Here is a 16,982-nt window from a genome sequence, read left to right on the forward strand (position 1 = left end):
ACATGTTTCCTTCATTCCATGAGTCCCTGAGGAGCAGCCCTGGTCCCTTGGTTCCATGGGGTCCTGCAGTGTCACAATGGCCCCATCGTGACACCACGTCCTGCTCTGTCACAATGCTCTGCATGGTTCCACAAGGCCCTGCAGGGTCACAGTGGCCTCTGTGGTTCCATGGGGCCTCAGAGTGCCACAATGAATTCCTTGGTGCTGCAGTGTCACAATGGCCCCTTGGTTCCACAAGGCCCTGCAGGGTCACAATGGCCTCTGTGGTTCCAGGAGGACCCAGACTGTCACAATGGACTCCTTGCTTCCATTCCGCCCCACAGTGTCACAATGGCCCCTTGCTTCCCCAGGCCCTGCAGTGTCACAATCATCAGAGAATCAACCAGGCTGGAAATGACCTTGGAGAGCATCAAGTCCAACCTGGGACCAGACACCACATTCGCACCCAGACCATGGCACTCAGTCTTTCCTTAAACACCTCCAGGGATCGTGACTCACCTATCTACCCTCCAACGCATTCCAACGCCCAACCACCCTTTGTGTGGAGAATATTTTCTAATGTCCAGTCTAAAAATCCCCTGGTGCAGCTGAAGGCTGTGTCCTCTTGTCCTGTCACTGTTCCCTGGGAAAAGAGCCCGACCCCCACCTGGCTGCACCCTCCTGTCAGGGAGTTGTAGACAGTGATGAGGTCTCCCATGAGCCTCCTCTTCTCCAGGATAAACAACCCCAGCTCTCTCAGCCACTCCTCACAGGACTTGTGTTCCACACCCCTCCCCAGCCTTGTTGCCCGTCTCTGGACACGCTCCAGCCCCTCCAGGTCCTTCCTAAATTGGGGGGCCCAGAACTGGACACAGCACTCGAGGTGCTGCCCAACCAGTGCTGAGCACAGGACAAGAATCCTTGCCCTGCTCCTGCTGGCCACACTATTCCTGATCCACAGGAGTGCCAGGGGTTGGATGAGGCAAATGGTGGAGAGGGAGTGGGGACAAAGTCTGATTAAATGTCAGCCATGAAGGGTCTTGATTTTAATATCTGTTCAGACTGCCTTAGAAGGTGCTGGGGGTCAATATCATTTGGACATTAGAATGCATTTCTGAAATTTGTCTAACTAACCAGAGAATAATTGAAAACATCAATTTTTCCAGGGGCTTTTCTTGTTAAGGTGTTTCAAACAAATATTTATGAGCTTTTCTCACTGAATTCCTCAACTGAAGAGCTCAAGAAAGAAGAGGCCTCTGGAGTAGCAAAATTCATCATCAGCTCCAAGTGGCTGAAGATCCACCTCCATCAGAGCAGTAACAAACAGAAATGGGCACAGCTTTGTGGCTGCCCCAGCTTTGGCATGGGCCCTGGGCCTGGAGCAGGAGCAGCTCTTGAGGGCCCCAAGGCCAGGGCTCTTGTGCTGCCCTGGGCAGATGGGATGGCAGCAGGGGCTGCAGAGCTCTCAGCACCTCAGGCCAAGGGGAGCAGGGCAGCCAGGGAGCCTCCTTTGGCCTTGGCCAGGCACCTTCCCCCATGGCTGGGGCTGAGTCCTGTGGCAGCTGCAGCTGCCTCTGTGCCCTTGGCAGGGGCTGAGGCCGTGGGGCAGTGCCCAGAGCAGCCTGGCCTGAGCAGAGCTGTGGGGCCAGAGCCGGCTGGGCTGGGCTCAGAGAGGCCCTTGGTGCTGCCCAGAGCTCAGGGCAGCTGGCAGAGCTTGCAGGGAGCTGGGCTGGGCTCCGAGAGCCTGGCCCAGAAACCATCAGTGTCCATCTCAGCCTGGCTGAGCGTGCAGGGCCCAAGAAGAGCAGCTCAGGGTCCGCAAGTTCTCTGTTTGGGAGCTGAGCTTGTGGCCCCTGAGCCCTCCCCGGTGCTGGGGCTGCACCTCCAGCTCCAGAGGAGATGCGACAGATGGGAGCAGAGACAAATAATTTCTGCTGGATTGTTTATTGTGTTTGCTTATACAGGTGACCTGCATCCATATACAGAGGGGGTATTTTGTGTCAGATAACACTGGTAAAGTGGGAAGAATGATATTTTTTAGCTGAAAGTAATCTTTCATGCATAATACACAATAAGAATAAAAGGACACATGATCAGAATAGCATCTGGGTTTTTAAGTGCGTGAGACTCATTGATGTTCCAGCAGTCAAACCTGTTCAAATATTTTCCTTAGAGCTTCCTTGAGATGAGAGGTGACCGCCAGAGGCCAAGGCCAGCCAGTGCTCTCTTTCCTGGCAGCTTTTGTCTGGGAGAACCCTTGCATGTAGGGAATTTTTCTGAGTGAGTATCAGTTTTAGCCATGGGCTCCTGGAAAGACGGACAGTTCTTTTCCATGGGAAGGAAAGCACAGAGCCCCAATTCTCCAGGGGTGATGAGAGGCAGCCCTCAACATTCCAAGATCAGCTGGGCCTGTCAAGTGGCCCCTGGGAGGCCAAGCAAGCCAGACTTGTTCCATATTCCTTTGGTTTCATGGCACTCTGCAGTGTCACAATGTTCTCCTTGCTTCTGAAGTGTCACAATGGCCCCGTGCTTCCAAGAGGCCCTGCAGGATCACAGTGGCCCTTTGGTTCCCTGGGGTCCCACAGTGTCACAAGGGTCTCCACGATTCCATGGGGCCTTGCAATGCCAAAATGCTCTCCATGGATCCACAGTGCCCCGCAGGATCACAGCGGCCCTTTGGCTCCACAAGGCCCAGAAATGCAGCAATGGCCTCTTGGTTCCACAAAGCCCTGCTGCTTCACACTGGCCCCTTTGGACCATGCGGCCCAACAGAGCCACAAAGATGTCCTTGGTTCCACGAGGCCCCACAGTGTCACAGTGGCCCCTTGGTTTCATGAGGCCCTGAAGTGTCACATTGGTCTCCACAGAAAGGAAACCTCAGAGCCCCCATGTTCCCCTGTCTGTGACACCCCAGTGGTGACAGCCCCAGCATTCCTTCCCTGGAGATGCTCCAAGGGAAGTGTCCAGAGCCATGTCCAGTCAATGGAACCGATCAGCCACTGACCACTGATGAACTGCAGTCAGCAGGGGCCAAGACCAGATGGGCCTGTCTGTCCTGACAGGTTTGTCTGGGAGCAACTCTTGGATATTTGAAGTTTTGAATGTTGAATCCCAATTTCAGCCCATTTAGCCTGGATGAGGAGGCCAGATCTTTTCCATTGGAAGGAAAGCATGGAGCCCCTGTGTTTGAAAGGAAGGGGAGAGCTGGCCCTAAGGAGGCCAAGGCCAGCCAGTCCTGTCTGTAATGGCAGCTTTTCTTTAGGAAGAAACTTTGAATATAGGACTTTTGGAGGTGGAATCCCAATTTTGGTCATGGGCACCTGGAGAAGAAGGATAGTTCTTTTCCATGGGAAGGAAAGCGCCGAGCCCCAGTGTTTCAGGGCAGAATAGAGGCGACCACCAGAAGCTAAGGCCAGACAGAGCAGTCTGTCCTGGCAGCTTTTGTCTTGAGAAACCCTAGCTTGTAGGGAATTTTGGAGGAAAAGTACGCGTTTTGGCCATGGGTGCCTGTGGAGGAGGGAGGTTTCTTTTCCATAGGAAGGAAAGCACAGAGCTCCAGTGTTGAAGGCAGGTGAGAGCCAGCTCTCAGAAAGTCAAGGTCAGCCAGACTTGTTGTTAATGGCAGCTTTTGTCTGGGAGCAATCCCTGGATATTGGGAATTTGGGAATTTGGGAGAGGGAATCCCATTTTGGTCATGGATGCTTGAACGAGAAGGAAAGTTCTTTTCCATAGGAAGGAAAGTCCAGAGCCCCAGTGTTTCAGGGGTACACGAGAAGAGACCCTTTACAAGCCAAGGGCAGTTGGACCAGTCAGGCTAAGCCAACCAGACCTGTTACCTGTTCCCCTTTTTCCATGGGGCCCTGCAGTGTCACAATGGTGGTGTCATATTGGATCCTTGGTTCCATGAGGCCTAGATGTGTCACACTGTCCACTTGACATCATGGGACCCCATGATGTCACAATGGTCCCTTGCTTCCACGAGGCCTTGCTGTGTCACAGGGGTCTTCTTGGTACCTTGGTGTCACAATGGACCCCTGGTTCCATGGGGACTCACAGTGTCAGAAGGGTCTCCTTGGTTCCATGAGGCCCTGCAGAGCCCCTTGATTCAACGGGGCCGCAAAATGTCATCATGGCCTCCAGGATTCCATGAGGCCCCTCAATGTCACAATGGACCTTTGGTTCCATGGGGTCCCACGCTATCACATGAATCCTTAGTTCCATAGGGCCCTGTAGGGTCACAATGGCCTCCTTGGTTCCATGGTGCCACACAGTGTGACAACTGTCCCTTGGCCTGCCAAGACTCCATAGTGTCACAATGGTTCCTTGCTTCCATGAGGTCTTGTAGTGTCACAATGGCCCCTTGGTTCAGTGACGCCATGTAGTGTCACAGTGGTCTCCATGATTCCATAAGGCCTTGCAGTGTCACGACAGACCATTGGTTTCACTGAGCCCCACAGTGTCTCTGTGGTCCCCTTGGCTCCACAAGGCTCTGAAGTGCCACAAAAGACCTTTGGTTCCACAAGGCCTCAAAGTGTAAAAATGGCCTCCATGGTTCCATGAGGCCCTGTTGTGTCACAATGGACCTTTGGTTCCATGAGGCCCCAGAGTGTCACAATGGTATCCTTGGTTCCACTGGACCCTTCATCCCCTGGAGACCCACAGGGTTCACTGGAGACCCCTTGGTTCCATGAGGCCCTGCCATGCTGTAATGGCCCTTTGGTTCCATTGGGTCCCAAAGTGTGAGAATAATCTCCATTGTTCCATAAGGCCCCACAAAGTCACTGTCATGCCCTTGGTTGGACAGGGCCCCACAGTGGAACAATGGACTCCTGGTTCCATGAGGTTCCTAAGTCACAATGGTCTCCTTGGAGCTGCAGTATCACAATGGACCATTGGTTCAATGTGACCCCGATGTAGCAAAACGGATTTTGGTTACATGGGGTTCTGCAGACACAAAAAGGACCCTTTGTGCCCTGACTTTGCTCAGTGTCACAGCTGACTCCTTGTTCTAGGAGGCCCCACCACCACCAAATATCCAAAATATCAGATTAAGACTCCTTAACACTAATTTCTTATTTAAGAGGATATCATTTATTCGGGTCTGAGGTCTAGTGAGATATAACTCGTAACCTTATGTGGACATGTAATTCTACCAGCATCACTACATGCATATTACAATTTACCCATAAAACCCACCTCAAGTTCCCAGACTCAGTCCTTCGATTTTCTGTCACTGCAATCTTGAGCCAAATGTCTTCTTCTTGTCTTCCAACCATCCTTGGTGAGAAAGCAGCACCTGAATGCCTTATTCCTGTACTAAAAGTTCACAGGCACAGTGAAAATGGAATTAACCCTTTTGATATCAGGCCAAGGCTTTGTGTGGGCAGGCAGAGGCAGGCAGGAGGCAGAGCTGTCAGCAAAGGAAGGGCCCAGCCAGGTGGGGCAGCCAGGGGATGCCCACAGCCTGCAGGGACAGAGGCGCAGGGCAGGAACACTGTAGGACAGCCTGGGCTGCACAGGGCACAGGGATGGGCAGCAGCTGCAAGACAGCCCTGCCAGAGCCAACTTGGGCAGCACTTTGGCCATGGCTGCTGGCCCTGGGCCTGAGGCCGTGAGGGGACAAGTGACCCTTGCAGGCCTGGGGCCTCATTGCCTCCTTGTCCCTGCTCAGCAGCCTGGCCGGGGCCACCCCATGCTCCTGCCCTTGGCATTGCCCATCCCCACATGCCAGTGCCCATCCTGGGAAGAGCCCTGAGCAAGGAGGGAGGGACAGGATCTGTCTGACCAGGGGCTGGGGCTCAGGCCTTGGCCCTTTGCATTCCTGGAACACATCCAGGTTTGCTCAGCACCAGAGACACCTTTTCCTTGTTTGTCCCCAGCTGTCATCACTGCCTCCAGTGTTCTGCTCTACCTGGAACCTGGGGACACTTTCTCAGTTGTGTCCCTGATAGGGATCTCTTCAAAGTCCAAGAAACTTCAGTGTTTCAATGTAACTGAGTTCTTGAGGGCTTTGTGACATCACTGAGGGAGTTGTGACATCACACAGCTGTCTGTGACATCACAGAGTAGGATATGAGGCCATAGAGCAGATTCTGCCATGATAGAGGGTGGCTCTGTGGCATCAGAGAGTGGGTTGTGAGATCACCAGGTGGCTGTGAAACATCATAGAGCAGGCTGTGACATCACAGAAGAGACTACAATATCACAGAGTGACTTTGTGACATCACAATCTTCTCTGACATCACAGCACTGCTGTATGACATTACTGGGTGACATACGAAAGATAGCTCTGTGATATCACAGTATCTGTGTGACATCACAGGTGGTTGTGTGACATCAAAGGGAATGTTTGAGGTCACTGAGGAGGTCAATCCACCCCAGCCTCCCCTCACAGTTTACCTCAGAAAAGTCAAAGGCTGCTTGGGCACAGTGGGGTCCCCTGTCCCCCTGGGTCCCCAAGCTAGTGTCACAATGATCCCTACATTCCATGGAGCCACACAGTTCCATTCCATGTGTGACTCCATGGAATGTAGGGATCATTGTGACACTGAGAGGCCCCATCAAACCAAGGGTCCATTGTGACACTGTGGGGCCTCATGGAACTGTGGAGACCCTTGTGACACTTAGGGGTGTCAAGGAACCAAGGGGCCATTGGAACACTGTGAGACCCAATGAAGCCAAAGGTCTACTGCAACACTGAGGGGATTCATGGAATGATGGAGACCATTTTTATGCTATGTGGGCTAATGGAATAGGCAAAGCATTGTGACACTGTGAGGTCTCATGGAACCGGTGAGACCATGGTGACCCTGGGGGTCCCCACAGAACCAAGAGGATCATTGTGATACTCTGGGGCCCCGTGAAAACAAGAGGCCTTTGTGACACTGCAGGGCTGCATGGGACCAAAACTCCATTGTGACACTGCAGGGCCTGATGTCATTAGTGGTCATTTGTGACACTGTGGAGCCAAAGGAGTCCATTGAGACACTGCAGGGCTGCATGGAACCAAAGCTCCAGGGTGACAGAGAGGGGCCTCCTGTCATCAATGGTCCATTGTGACACTGCAGAGCCAAAGGAGACCACTGTGACACTGCAAACCCCCAAGGTTCAAAGGTCCATTGTGACATTGCAGGGCTCATGGAACACAGGAGTCCTGTTACATTGTGGGGGCCTTCTGGAACCTTGGGGCCATTGTGACACTGTGGGACTCCAGTGAACCAAGGGTCCATTTAGACACTGCAGGGCTTCCTATAATCAAGGGGCCATTGTGACACAATGGGGCACCATAAAACCAAAGGAACACAGAACAGCTCTGGCTGGTTTGGCCTCCCGTTGACTGCCTGACTGGTTCAGCTGACCTTGGCCTGTTGAGGGTCTCTTCTCATCTGCTAATGAAACACTGGGGCTCTGTACTTTCTTTCATATGGAAAAGATCTGTCCTTCTCCTCCAGGCACCCATGACCAGAACTGGGATTTCATCTCCAAATTTCCTTATACCCAGGGATTGTTCCATAGGAATCTTGCCAGAACAAGTCTGTCTTCTTTCACAACAGTCACCTTCCATCTGTCCCCAAAACATTGGAGAAGGCTCCATGCTTTCCTTGCTATGGGAAAAAACTGTGCTGCTTCTCCTGGTGCCCATGGCTGTGATTTGGATGACACCTCCAAAATTCCTTAAATCCAAAGCCTGTTTTCAGAAAAAATCTGCCATTCCTGACAAGTCTGGCTGGCCTTTTAAGGCTCTCACCTGCCTTCCAAACACTGGGGCTCTGTGCTTTCCTTCCTATGTAAAAGAACTGTCCTTCTCAACCAGGTGCCCAAGGTCAAATTTGGGTTCCACCTCCAACATTCCCTATTGTGACAGCCTGGAGGAGATTGTTGGCTGGAAACATTTCATGTGTGGGGGAGGAAGGGGCAGGTCCAGCCTTGCCCTGCCCTGGAAGCCCAGCCCTGCCCTGCCCTGGAACCCCAATCCCCCCAGAGCCTCTATCCCAGCCCAGCAGTGGCTGCCAGGCCCTGGCACAGCACAGGCAATGCTCCACAGCCACCTCTGCAGCCCCAGCCCAGCTCCTGAGGGACCAAATGAGCCCAAGCCCCACCTGGGGGAAGGGCCCAGGGAGACCAAGGGGTATTGAAGGCTGAACACAAGGCAAGCACACATCTTGACCCTACCTCCTCTTGGAATTTCCATCTGAACAGTGCATCTCTATGTCACATTTTTCTCTCATCCTGTGTCTTCTTCTATTTTTGTCCCCTTGCAAATTTTGACTAAATTAAAATTGAACAAACTACGAGTTTGTGAAGTTGAATGGGCCAAGTTAATGCTTTGAGAAGTGTTTTGTGTTGATTGAATGTCATATTAAACCTTTTGCCAAAGTTTCTCTGATTTTCTAAATTTGCCAGTAAAGTCTGTTTTGTTGCTTTGAGCTCCTGACAATCCCTTGTTGGTATTTCTCCAACTCAGAAGACACAAACAAATGTAATTCCTTTTAAATGTCTCCTTGAGAGAGTTGTTTGGGGGATGGGAGTCAGGGCTTGTGAGTCCTGCTTGGCCCAGCCCAGGCAGGGCTTTCCCAGCCACATTCCACACTCCATTGCCCAGCTGGAGCCGCTGGTGCCTCTGAGTTGTGCTGCCCCAGCCCCAGGGACGCTCTCCTTGTCTGCCCATTCCCCCACGGTCTCTGGGCAGGGATGGCCTCGGGGGGGCTGCTGACATCCTCAGCAACTTGGAGGCTGCTGCTGAATTTCACTGCTCCAGAGGCTTGTTCAGCCTTCAGCTCTTCAGTGCAGGAATTCAGTGTCCCAGGGCTCATTGACATTCAGAACACCTGAACAAGCCAAGCCTCTGGGAATAATTTGATTTTAATTTTCAAATCCTTTGTGGTTAAGTAGATCTCAGTAGTGTATTGAAACTGAATACATGATATTTAAAAAGACAGCGAGAAAACATTTTTTAGGTCCTGTTTAGTTTTGTTTTCCAGTTAATTCACTGATATGTGCAATCTCCAATTGACACTGAGTCCAAGTACCTCCTCATGCAGTTTGGATATAAAAATCAAGACCCTTCATGGCTGACAATCAATCAGACTCGGTCCCTACCCCCAGCCCACCATTTCCCCCATCCAAGCCCTGGCACTCAGAGCAGCCTTTGCGCAAATCTGAGCTCCCTCCAGCCCAGGCTGCACCTGCAGCTTTCAGTTCCTTGGCTCCAACTCCCACCTGCTTTCCTTGGAGAAGGAGCTGCTCGAGACACAGAGGGATGTTCATTTCTTGTCAGCCAACAAAGCCAAGGGAAGGCACAGCTCCATCAAATGCCAAAGTCATTCCTCTGCTGGATATTAAATCCACTTTGCACAGCAGACAGTCTCAGAGCAATGGAGAACACCTTCTGTGCCCAGCACAGATCCCAAGGTCCCCCCAAACCCTCCCTGCCCCAATTCTGCCCAGATTTGCTCTTTGCACACACGAGTCACACGCTGAAGTCAGGAGCTCCCTCCATGCCCAGAGGTAGCAAAAGAGAGAAAGGGGATGAAGAGCTTTCCTGTGCAGAGCCAAGGTCCAAGTGCAGCCCCTGCAGTGGGAACCACAACTCATCAGGTTTGTGTCCTTTGGGCTCAGGGACTGGTGACACTCAGAGGCACAGAAAGGTTTCTTGCCAGCAAACACAAGCTGAACATTTGAACAGTTTAATAACCATCACAGCTCTTCCCTCAGCTCTCTGGGATGTCCCAGCAGCATCTGACATGTCCAGGTCCCCAAGGCATTTCCGAAAAGGAAAAGTTCTAGACAAGGACATAAGAAAACAAAATTCTGTGATAGATATAAACACAATTAAGATGTTGACTAATATGGTATTTATTTTAACATCAGAAAGACTGGGCAACTTCCTAGAGCTTAAAGCATGAAACCAGTCAGTTGAGAGGCACTTGAATGACCAGAGAGCATCTGGAGGACGAAATCTGGGAGCAATGGAAAGGACATAGATCCAGCCAGTCTAGTGAAGAGATGGCCACTTAGACATGGCCATTTCATCAGGAGAGCTAAAAGCACCTGATGAAAAAAGGAGATTAAATAATAGACTGAATATTGGTGACACAAGTAGATGGAATCATCAGCATTTCTTCTCCTGCCATTAGTAGAACAATCCAGTAGATCCAGAAAATTCCTGTTCCTGATGGGAAAACTTTGCATTTCTCAAAAGAACTCAGATTACCTACATAATAACGATTTTCTTGTATATTAGGAAAAAAACAGGCATTGACACCTGTGCCCCTTTCCAGGCTGACACCAGTTGTGTGCCCATGAACAGGCAGTGCCACTTGTGCCCTGAGGGGCTGAGCTGGGATTGGATCTCTCTGAGAGCACCTGAGGGAGAGCAGAGCACCTTGCAAGCTGCAGGTCCCTGTTAGCCCCGCAGGGCTCCTGTGCCATCAACATCTGCTCTGCTCCAGTCTGAAACAGGGCCCAGCATGGTGCTGGGATCATCAGAGAGCTGAGGTGTGTGCTGGAATTCAATGACCTCCCCATCCCACAGCAGCCTTGCATTTCCCTGCTGCAGCCTTGGTCTCCAGCCCAGCCATGGAGGCTCTTTGGGCTCTGGAGTGTTGCTGCAGCCCCCAAGGGCAGCTGAGCTCTGCCTTTGGCCCAGTCAGGCCTGGCCAGCGCAGGCCATGCTCAGCAATTGCTTGTGTGTGCCTGGCCTTGCTGTCAGCCCTGGCAGCGGCTGCGTGGCCCCTTTGTGGCCCTGTGCTGGCCCAGCCATGGTGGCCCAGCCCCTGTGCAGGCCCAGCCCAGGCCAGGAGCATTGCGGCTGGGAACGGCCCCTGTGCCGTGGTGCCCACAGCAGCCTTGGGGCTCTGTGCCCCATGGCCTCCCTGCTGGGCAGCCTCTGCCAGCTCCTGCAGAGCCCGTGGCACCTGTGGGGCTGCACAGACAGCCCTGCCCTGGGCTCTGCCGGCCTCTGGGCCAGCAGAGAGGCAGCCAGGGCTGGCCATGGCCGGGAACAGGCCCTGAGCCCTGCAGGAGGATGGAGCTGGGCCACAGCCAAACTCAGCCTAGGCCAAAGCTGGGCTCAGCAGACAGGGCTGCCAACGCATGGGCACAGAGGCTGGCGCTGACAAATGTCCTGGCCCCCCTCCCTGCTCTGTCCCTGCCACCAAGGGCACAGAGCAGCCCCCTCTCTGGGCCACTTGCCTGTTTGCAATGCCTTGCACAGGCGCTGGCCCTGCCCCACAAGGCCTGGCCTGAGTCCTGCCCCTGCACGCTCAGCCAGGCTGAGATGGACACTGATGGTTTCTGGGCCAGGCTCTCGGAGCCCAGCCCAGCTCCCTGCAAGCTCTGCCAGCTGCCCTGAGCTCTGGGCAGCACCAAGGGCCTCTCTGAGCCCAGCCCAGCCCAGCCGGCTCTGGCCCCACAGCTCTGCTCAGGCCAGGCTGCTCTGGGCACTGGCCCCACGGCCTCAGCCCCTGCCAAGGCCACAGCAGCAGCTGCAGCTGCCACAGGACTCAGCCCCAGCCATGGGGGAAGGTGCCTGGCCAAGGCCAAAGGAGGCTCCCTGGCTGCCCTGCTCCCCTTGGGCTGAGGTGCTGAGAGCTCTGCAGCCCCTGCTGCCATCCCATCTGCCCAGGGCAGCACAAGAGCCCCAGCCTTGGGGCCCTCAAGAGCTGCTCCTGCTCCAGGCACAGGGCCCATGCCAAAGCTGGGGCAGCAGCCACAAAGCTGTGCCCATTTCTGTTCATTGCTGCTCTGATGGAGGTTGATCTGCAGCCACTTGGAGGTTGCTGATGAATTTTCCTACTCCAGAGGCCTTGTCTTTCTTGAGCTCTTCAGTTCAGGAATTCAGTGAGAGAAGCTCATAAACATTTTTTCAAAACGCTGGAAGAAGAAAAGCCCTTGGGAAAAATTTAAGTTTTCAATTCTTCTGTGGCTAATTAGTCAGATTTCAGAAGTATATTCGAGGTGAATATAAAATATTGAAAACAATGCAGAGAGAACTGTTCTGTCCTTTTACCTTCTCCGGTTTATGGATTGATATCAGCACTGTCCAGTTGATATTTATCCCTAGCACCTCCTCATGAAGTTTGAACAGGTATGAAAATCCAGACTGGTATGAAAATCCAGACCCTTCATGGCTTACAATCAATCAGACTTTGTCCCTACCCCCACACCACCATTTCCCTCATCCAATCATCCAATCCCTGCAACTCAGAGCAGCTCATAAATGGAATCACATTCAGGGTTGTCCCCACAGCTCAGGGTTGGGGCCTGGTCAGTTCAATCTCTTTATTGCTGACACTGGAATTAGGAAGGGCAGGCTTTGGCCTGTTTAGGATGCTGATTTGGGGAGTACCGAATCATGTATGGATTCTTTTAAGGGAAAGAGCCATTAAAAAAAAGGGGTCCAGGAAGGATGAACACATTTCAAGAAAGTAATCTTAAGGGGGAAGGAACAGCCTGTCCCAGTGTGGCAAAAGATGAGCTGGTGAGGAAAAGGACTGTCCTGGCTGTCCATGGAGCTTTTGTGGGAACTCAGGGGGAAAAAGGACCATTAACTCAGAAAGTGTTTAAGGATGTAGTTAGGTTATACAGAAAAAAAAGTTGACAGGTTAAAGCTGAATTAGAAATTAACCTGGCAGCATCTGTAAAAAAAATGTGAAGTAGTTTTTATATAAAATTTAATAGCAAAAAGGAGGGAGAAGGAGAACCTCTACTCTTTCTTAGATAAAGTGGAGAAAATAGTAACTAAAGACAAGGAAATGGCTAAGCTACTTAACACCTTGTTTTTCTCAATTTTTTAATATTAGGACAGGTTGTCCTCAAGACAAGTGATCTCCTGAGCTGGTAGATTGGCACAGGGAGCAGAACAGCCCCCTGGAATCCAGGAGGAAGCAGCTGGGGACCTGCTGAGCCACTCAGATGCTCACAGGTGTATGGGATCAGATGGGATCCATCCTAGGGGGATGAGGGAGCTGGTGGATGAGCTCCCCAAGCTGCTCTCCATCATTTACCATCAGTCCTGGCTCAGCAGGGAGGGCCCAGAGCACTGGAGGTGCCAGTGTGAGCCCATCCCCAGGAAGGGCTGGAAGGAGGAGCTGGGGAACTCCAGGCCTGTCAGCCTGACCTGGGTGCCCGGCAAGGTTATGGAACAGATCACCTTGAGTGCCATCACAGGGCACCCACAGGATGGCCCAGGGATCAGAGCCAGCCAGCGTGGATTTCAATATCTGCATTGATGATCTGGATGAGGGGATTGAGTCCATCATCAGCAAATTTGCGGATGACACCAAGCTGGGTGTGATTGTGGATCTGCTGGAGGGTAGGAGGGCTCTGCACAGGGCCCTGGACAGGCAGGATCCAGGGCCCAAATCCAACAAGGTGAGGTTTAACAAGTGCAAGTGCTGGGTCCTACACTTTGGCTACAACAACTCCTGCAGCTCTACAGGCTGGGGACAGAGTGGCTGGAGAGCAGCCCGGCAGAAAGGGACCTGCAGGGACTGATGGACAGCAGGCTGGACATGAGGCAGCAGTGTGCCCAGGTGGCCAAGAAGGCCAATGGCTCCTGGCCTGGATCAGGAATGGTGTGGCCAGCAGGAGCAGGGCAGGGATTCTTCCCCTGTGCTCAGCACTGCTTGGGCAGCACCTCGAGTGCTGTGTCCAATTCTGGGCTCCTCAATTTAGGAAGGACATGGAGGGGCTGGAGCATGTCCAGAGAAGGGCAACAGGGCTGGGGAGGGGTCTGGAACACAAGTCCTGTGAGGAGTGGCTGAGGGAGCTGGGGTTGTTTATCCTGGAGAAGAGGAGGCTCAAGGGGGACAAGGCAGTGTCAGGGCACAGGTTGGACTTGATGATCTCCAAGGTCTTTTCCAGCCTTGCTGATTCTGGGATTCTCTGAAACCACCCTAGGAGCAGGTGCAGGATGAGCCCTGGGCCTCCTCTTCAGAAGCTCCAGCAGCCCAGGTCCCTCAGCTTCTCCTGGCAGCCCCAAAGCCCATCCTGTCAGTCCTGCAGAGCCTCTGCAGCTCCTCCTCATTGCCCAGAACAGGGAGCCCCCGAGGCAGACACAGCAGCCCAGATGTGCCCCCCTGGCCTGGGGTGCCTGTGGCAAGGGAGCAGCAGCAGGCACTGCAGGAGCCTGCAGACAATTCCTGCAGCACTTGTAGGATGATCCTGCTGCCCAAGGGACGTTCCCATGGGGCCAAGTCATGAACTGCAATGGGAGTGGGGCCAGAGAGGAAAGAGCAAACAGGGATGGGCTGTTTGCAGGGCAGGGGACAGGGCTGGGCAAGAGGAAGAAATCTGTACCAAGGAAGAGTAAAGAAAGCAAAGGTGGCACACAGGAAATGCTGAGGGCAGTTTGGGGGTGGCTGCCAGGCAGCCCTGGCTCTGAGCAACAGCGTCTGCAGTGGCACAGGAAACTCCCAGCTGATGGGAACAAACTTTCTGGCTGAGTGCAGAGGCCAGGACAAAGCTGAGTGGTTTCCCTGGTGTCCCGCAGGCCTTGCTGGCCCCAGGGGCTGATGGCATTTGTGCTCCCTCAGGTTCATGTCCCCACAGCAACAGCATGGGGGTGCTGGCCCTGCTGTGGGCAATGCAAACAGGGGCTGCTGAGGCAGTGCTGCCGTGTCTGTGCCTGCAAGGATGGGGCACCTGTGTGAGCTGGGGGAGAGGCCAGGGCTGCAGAGGGGGGATGTTGTTGGCAGCTGCATGAGGACGCTCTGGGACGCTGCCCTGGGCTGTGCAGCGCACTGGGCATGGATCAGCCCCTGCTCTGCTGCTCCTTCCCGTCTGCCCCAGGGCCCTTGCAGAGCCCCAGCCATGCTGTTTGCCCCCAGCCTGCCCACGGCCAGCCTGGGGCTGCTCACGGGGGTTTCTGTGCTGAGCATTGTCCTGGCCGTGTTCTGGAGAGAGCCTGGGCAAGGAGCCTGGAGCCCCCAGGGCCTGGCCTGAGGCGTCAGCGCTGCCCCAGCAGTGCCCATGGCCTGTCCCTGCTGCAGCCCTGGCACTGCCACCCCCAGGGCTGTGCCTGGCCCCGAGAGCACTCAGGCCCTGCAGCAACACCAGGGCCACCAGGGCAGCGGGGCAGGGCCACGGCAGCAGCACTGGCAACACCAAGTGCTGCTGCTGCTGCTGCTGCTGGGCACAGCTGCTGGGCCAGCACTGATCTGCCCCAGCTCTGCACACAGACATTGCTGCTGCAGCTCCAGAGATGGCAACAAAAGGGCATCTCTGCAGAAAACTCTGCTGGGACATCCTTTAGTTCCTTTAAAGGCACCGAGAGCACAGCCCCTCCTTGACACAGTCTGTGGCCACAGTGAAGGTGGAGAGAAACAAAATGAGAATTGGTACAAACAGTGGCTTTTTATTGTGGACAATATGAATACCTAAAACAAAGGAAAACATGCCATCACAACCAAACCCACTAGAAATATCAAATATGACTTCTATTGCAAGTGATTTGCAGAAATTGGCCAGCACATTAATGTCCCTGAAAGCATCCAGTCATCAGTCTCCACACTGCAGCCTTGAGCTCCTGGTTCCTCAGGCTGTAGATGAGGGGGTTCAGGGCTGGAGGCACCACCGAGTACAGAACTGACACTGACAGATCCAGGGATGGGGAGGAGTTGGAGGGGGGCTTCAGATGAGCAAATGTGCCAGTGCTGATAAACAAGGACACCACGGCCAGGTGAGGGAGGCAGGTGGAAAAGGCTTTGTGCCATCCCTGCTCAGAGGGGATCCTCAGCACAGCCCTGAAGATCTGCACATAGGAGAAAACAATGAACACAAAACAGCCAAATGATAAACAAAGGCTAACTACAATAAGCCCAAGTTTCCTGAGGTTGGAGTGTGAGCAGGAGAGCTTGAGGATCTGTGGGTCTTCACAGAAGAACTGGCCCAGGGCATTACCATGGCACAGGGGCAGGGAAAATGTATTGGCCGTGTGCATGAGAGCATTGAGAAAGGCACTGGCCCAGGCAGCTGCTGCCATGTGGGCACAAGCTCTGCTGCTCAGGAGGGTCCCGTAGTGCAGGGGTTTGCAGATGGACACGTAGCGGTCGTAGCACATCACGGTCAGGAGGCAAAGCTCTGCTGAGATGAAGAACATAAAGAAAAAGAGCTGAGCAGCACATCCAGTGTAGGAGATGTTCCTGGTGTCCCAGAGGGAATTGTGCATGGCTTTGGGGACAGTGGTGCAGATGGAGCCCAGGTCAGCGAGGGCCAGGTTGAGCAGGAAGAAGAACATGGGCGTGTGCAGGTGGTGGCCGCAGGCTACGGCGCTGATGATGAGGCCGTTGCCCAGGAGGGCAGCCAGGGAGATGCCCAGCAAGAGGCAGAAGTGCAGGAGCTGCAGCTGCCGCGTGTCTGCCAATGCCAGCAGCAGGAAGTGCCTGATGGAGCTGCTGTTGGACATTTTCTGGGGCTGCACATGGGCACCTGTTCATGGAGAAAGGACAGTGACAAGTCAGCACAGGCTGCTTTGGGCCAAACCTGGGCGATTCCCTGCAGACTGCCCCGCTGGGACTCACCCAGCCTTGTTCCTGCTCTGGGAAAACCTTCACCCAGGTCCCTGCCTGAGCTCCAGTTGTGCTGGCTGAGTGTGCCAGGAGCAGCCAGGCCTGTGCATGGGGGCTCTCGAGGAGCCATCCCTGCCCTACTGTCCTGGGTTTGTGGCCATGAGGCAGAAGGACAAGGTTGGATATTCAAGATTTGTCAGGGGAATCACTCCTAATGCAGACAGACTTGGTAGCATCTGCACTCACAGTCCTATAGGACATGGATGGCAGGAGCTGGTTTAAGGAATTGTCTTCCTACCCACACATCATTCCTGGCTCTCTGAGGTCAGAAATCGCCAGCATTTCTGCTGCACTCAGAGCTTGCCACTGAGAGATGGGAGAGGCAAAGGATTCCCCGTGGCTCAGGGAAGGTGAGGGGCTGGATGGGCTTGTTCCCAGCTGCCCTGGCTTTGCACCTTTGGCTGCAATCAGAGCACAGTCACACTCCCGGGT

The 16,982-nt window shown here is 53.7% G+C and overlaps 1 protein-coding gene across 1 annotated transcript; it reads right to left on the reverse strand.

Moving 5' to 3' along the window:
- Nucleotides 1-15,454: 15,454 nt before the first annotated feature.
- Nucleotides 15,455-16,387, reverse strand: LOC139604035 (olfactory receptor 14A16-like). Its single transcript, XM_071455022.1, has one exon. It carries the CDS (start codon nucleotides 16,385-16,387, stop codon nucleotides 15,455-15,457), a length of 933 nt encoding a protein of 310 aa, XP_071311123.1.
- Between the last annotated feature and the right edge of the window lie 595 nt (nucleotides 16,388-16,982).

The sequence above is a fragment of the Agelaius tricolor genome, unplaced genomic scaffold (genome assembly GCF_023055355.1).
Source record: "Agelaius tricolor isolate 1412-34295 unplaced genomic scaffold, bAgeTri1.0.p SCAF_43, whole genome shotgun sequence".
NCBI classification, from domain to species: Eukaryota; Metazoa; Chordata; class Aves; order Passeriformes; family Icteridae; genus Agelaius; species Agelaius tricolor.

What these genes read in the sequence shown, in the direction of transcription:
- LOC139604035 (XM_071455022.1), bottom strand. Translation starts at nt 16,387, where the DNA reads ATGTCCAACAGCAGCTCCATCAGGCACTTCCTGCTGCTGGCATTGGCA.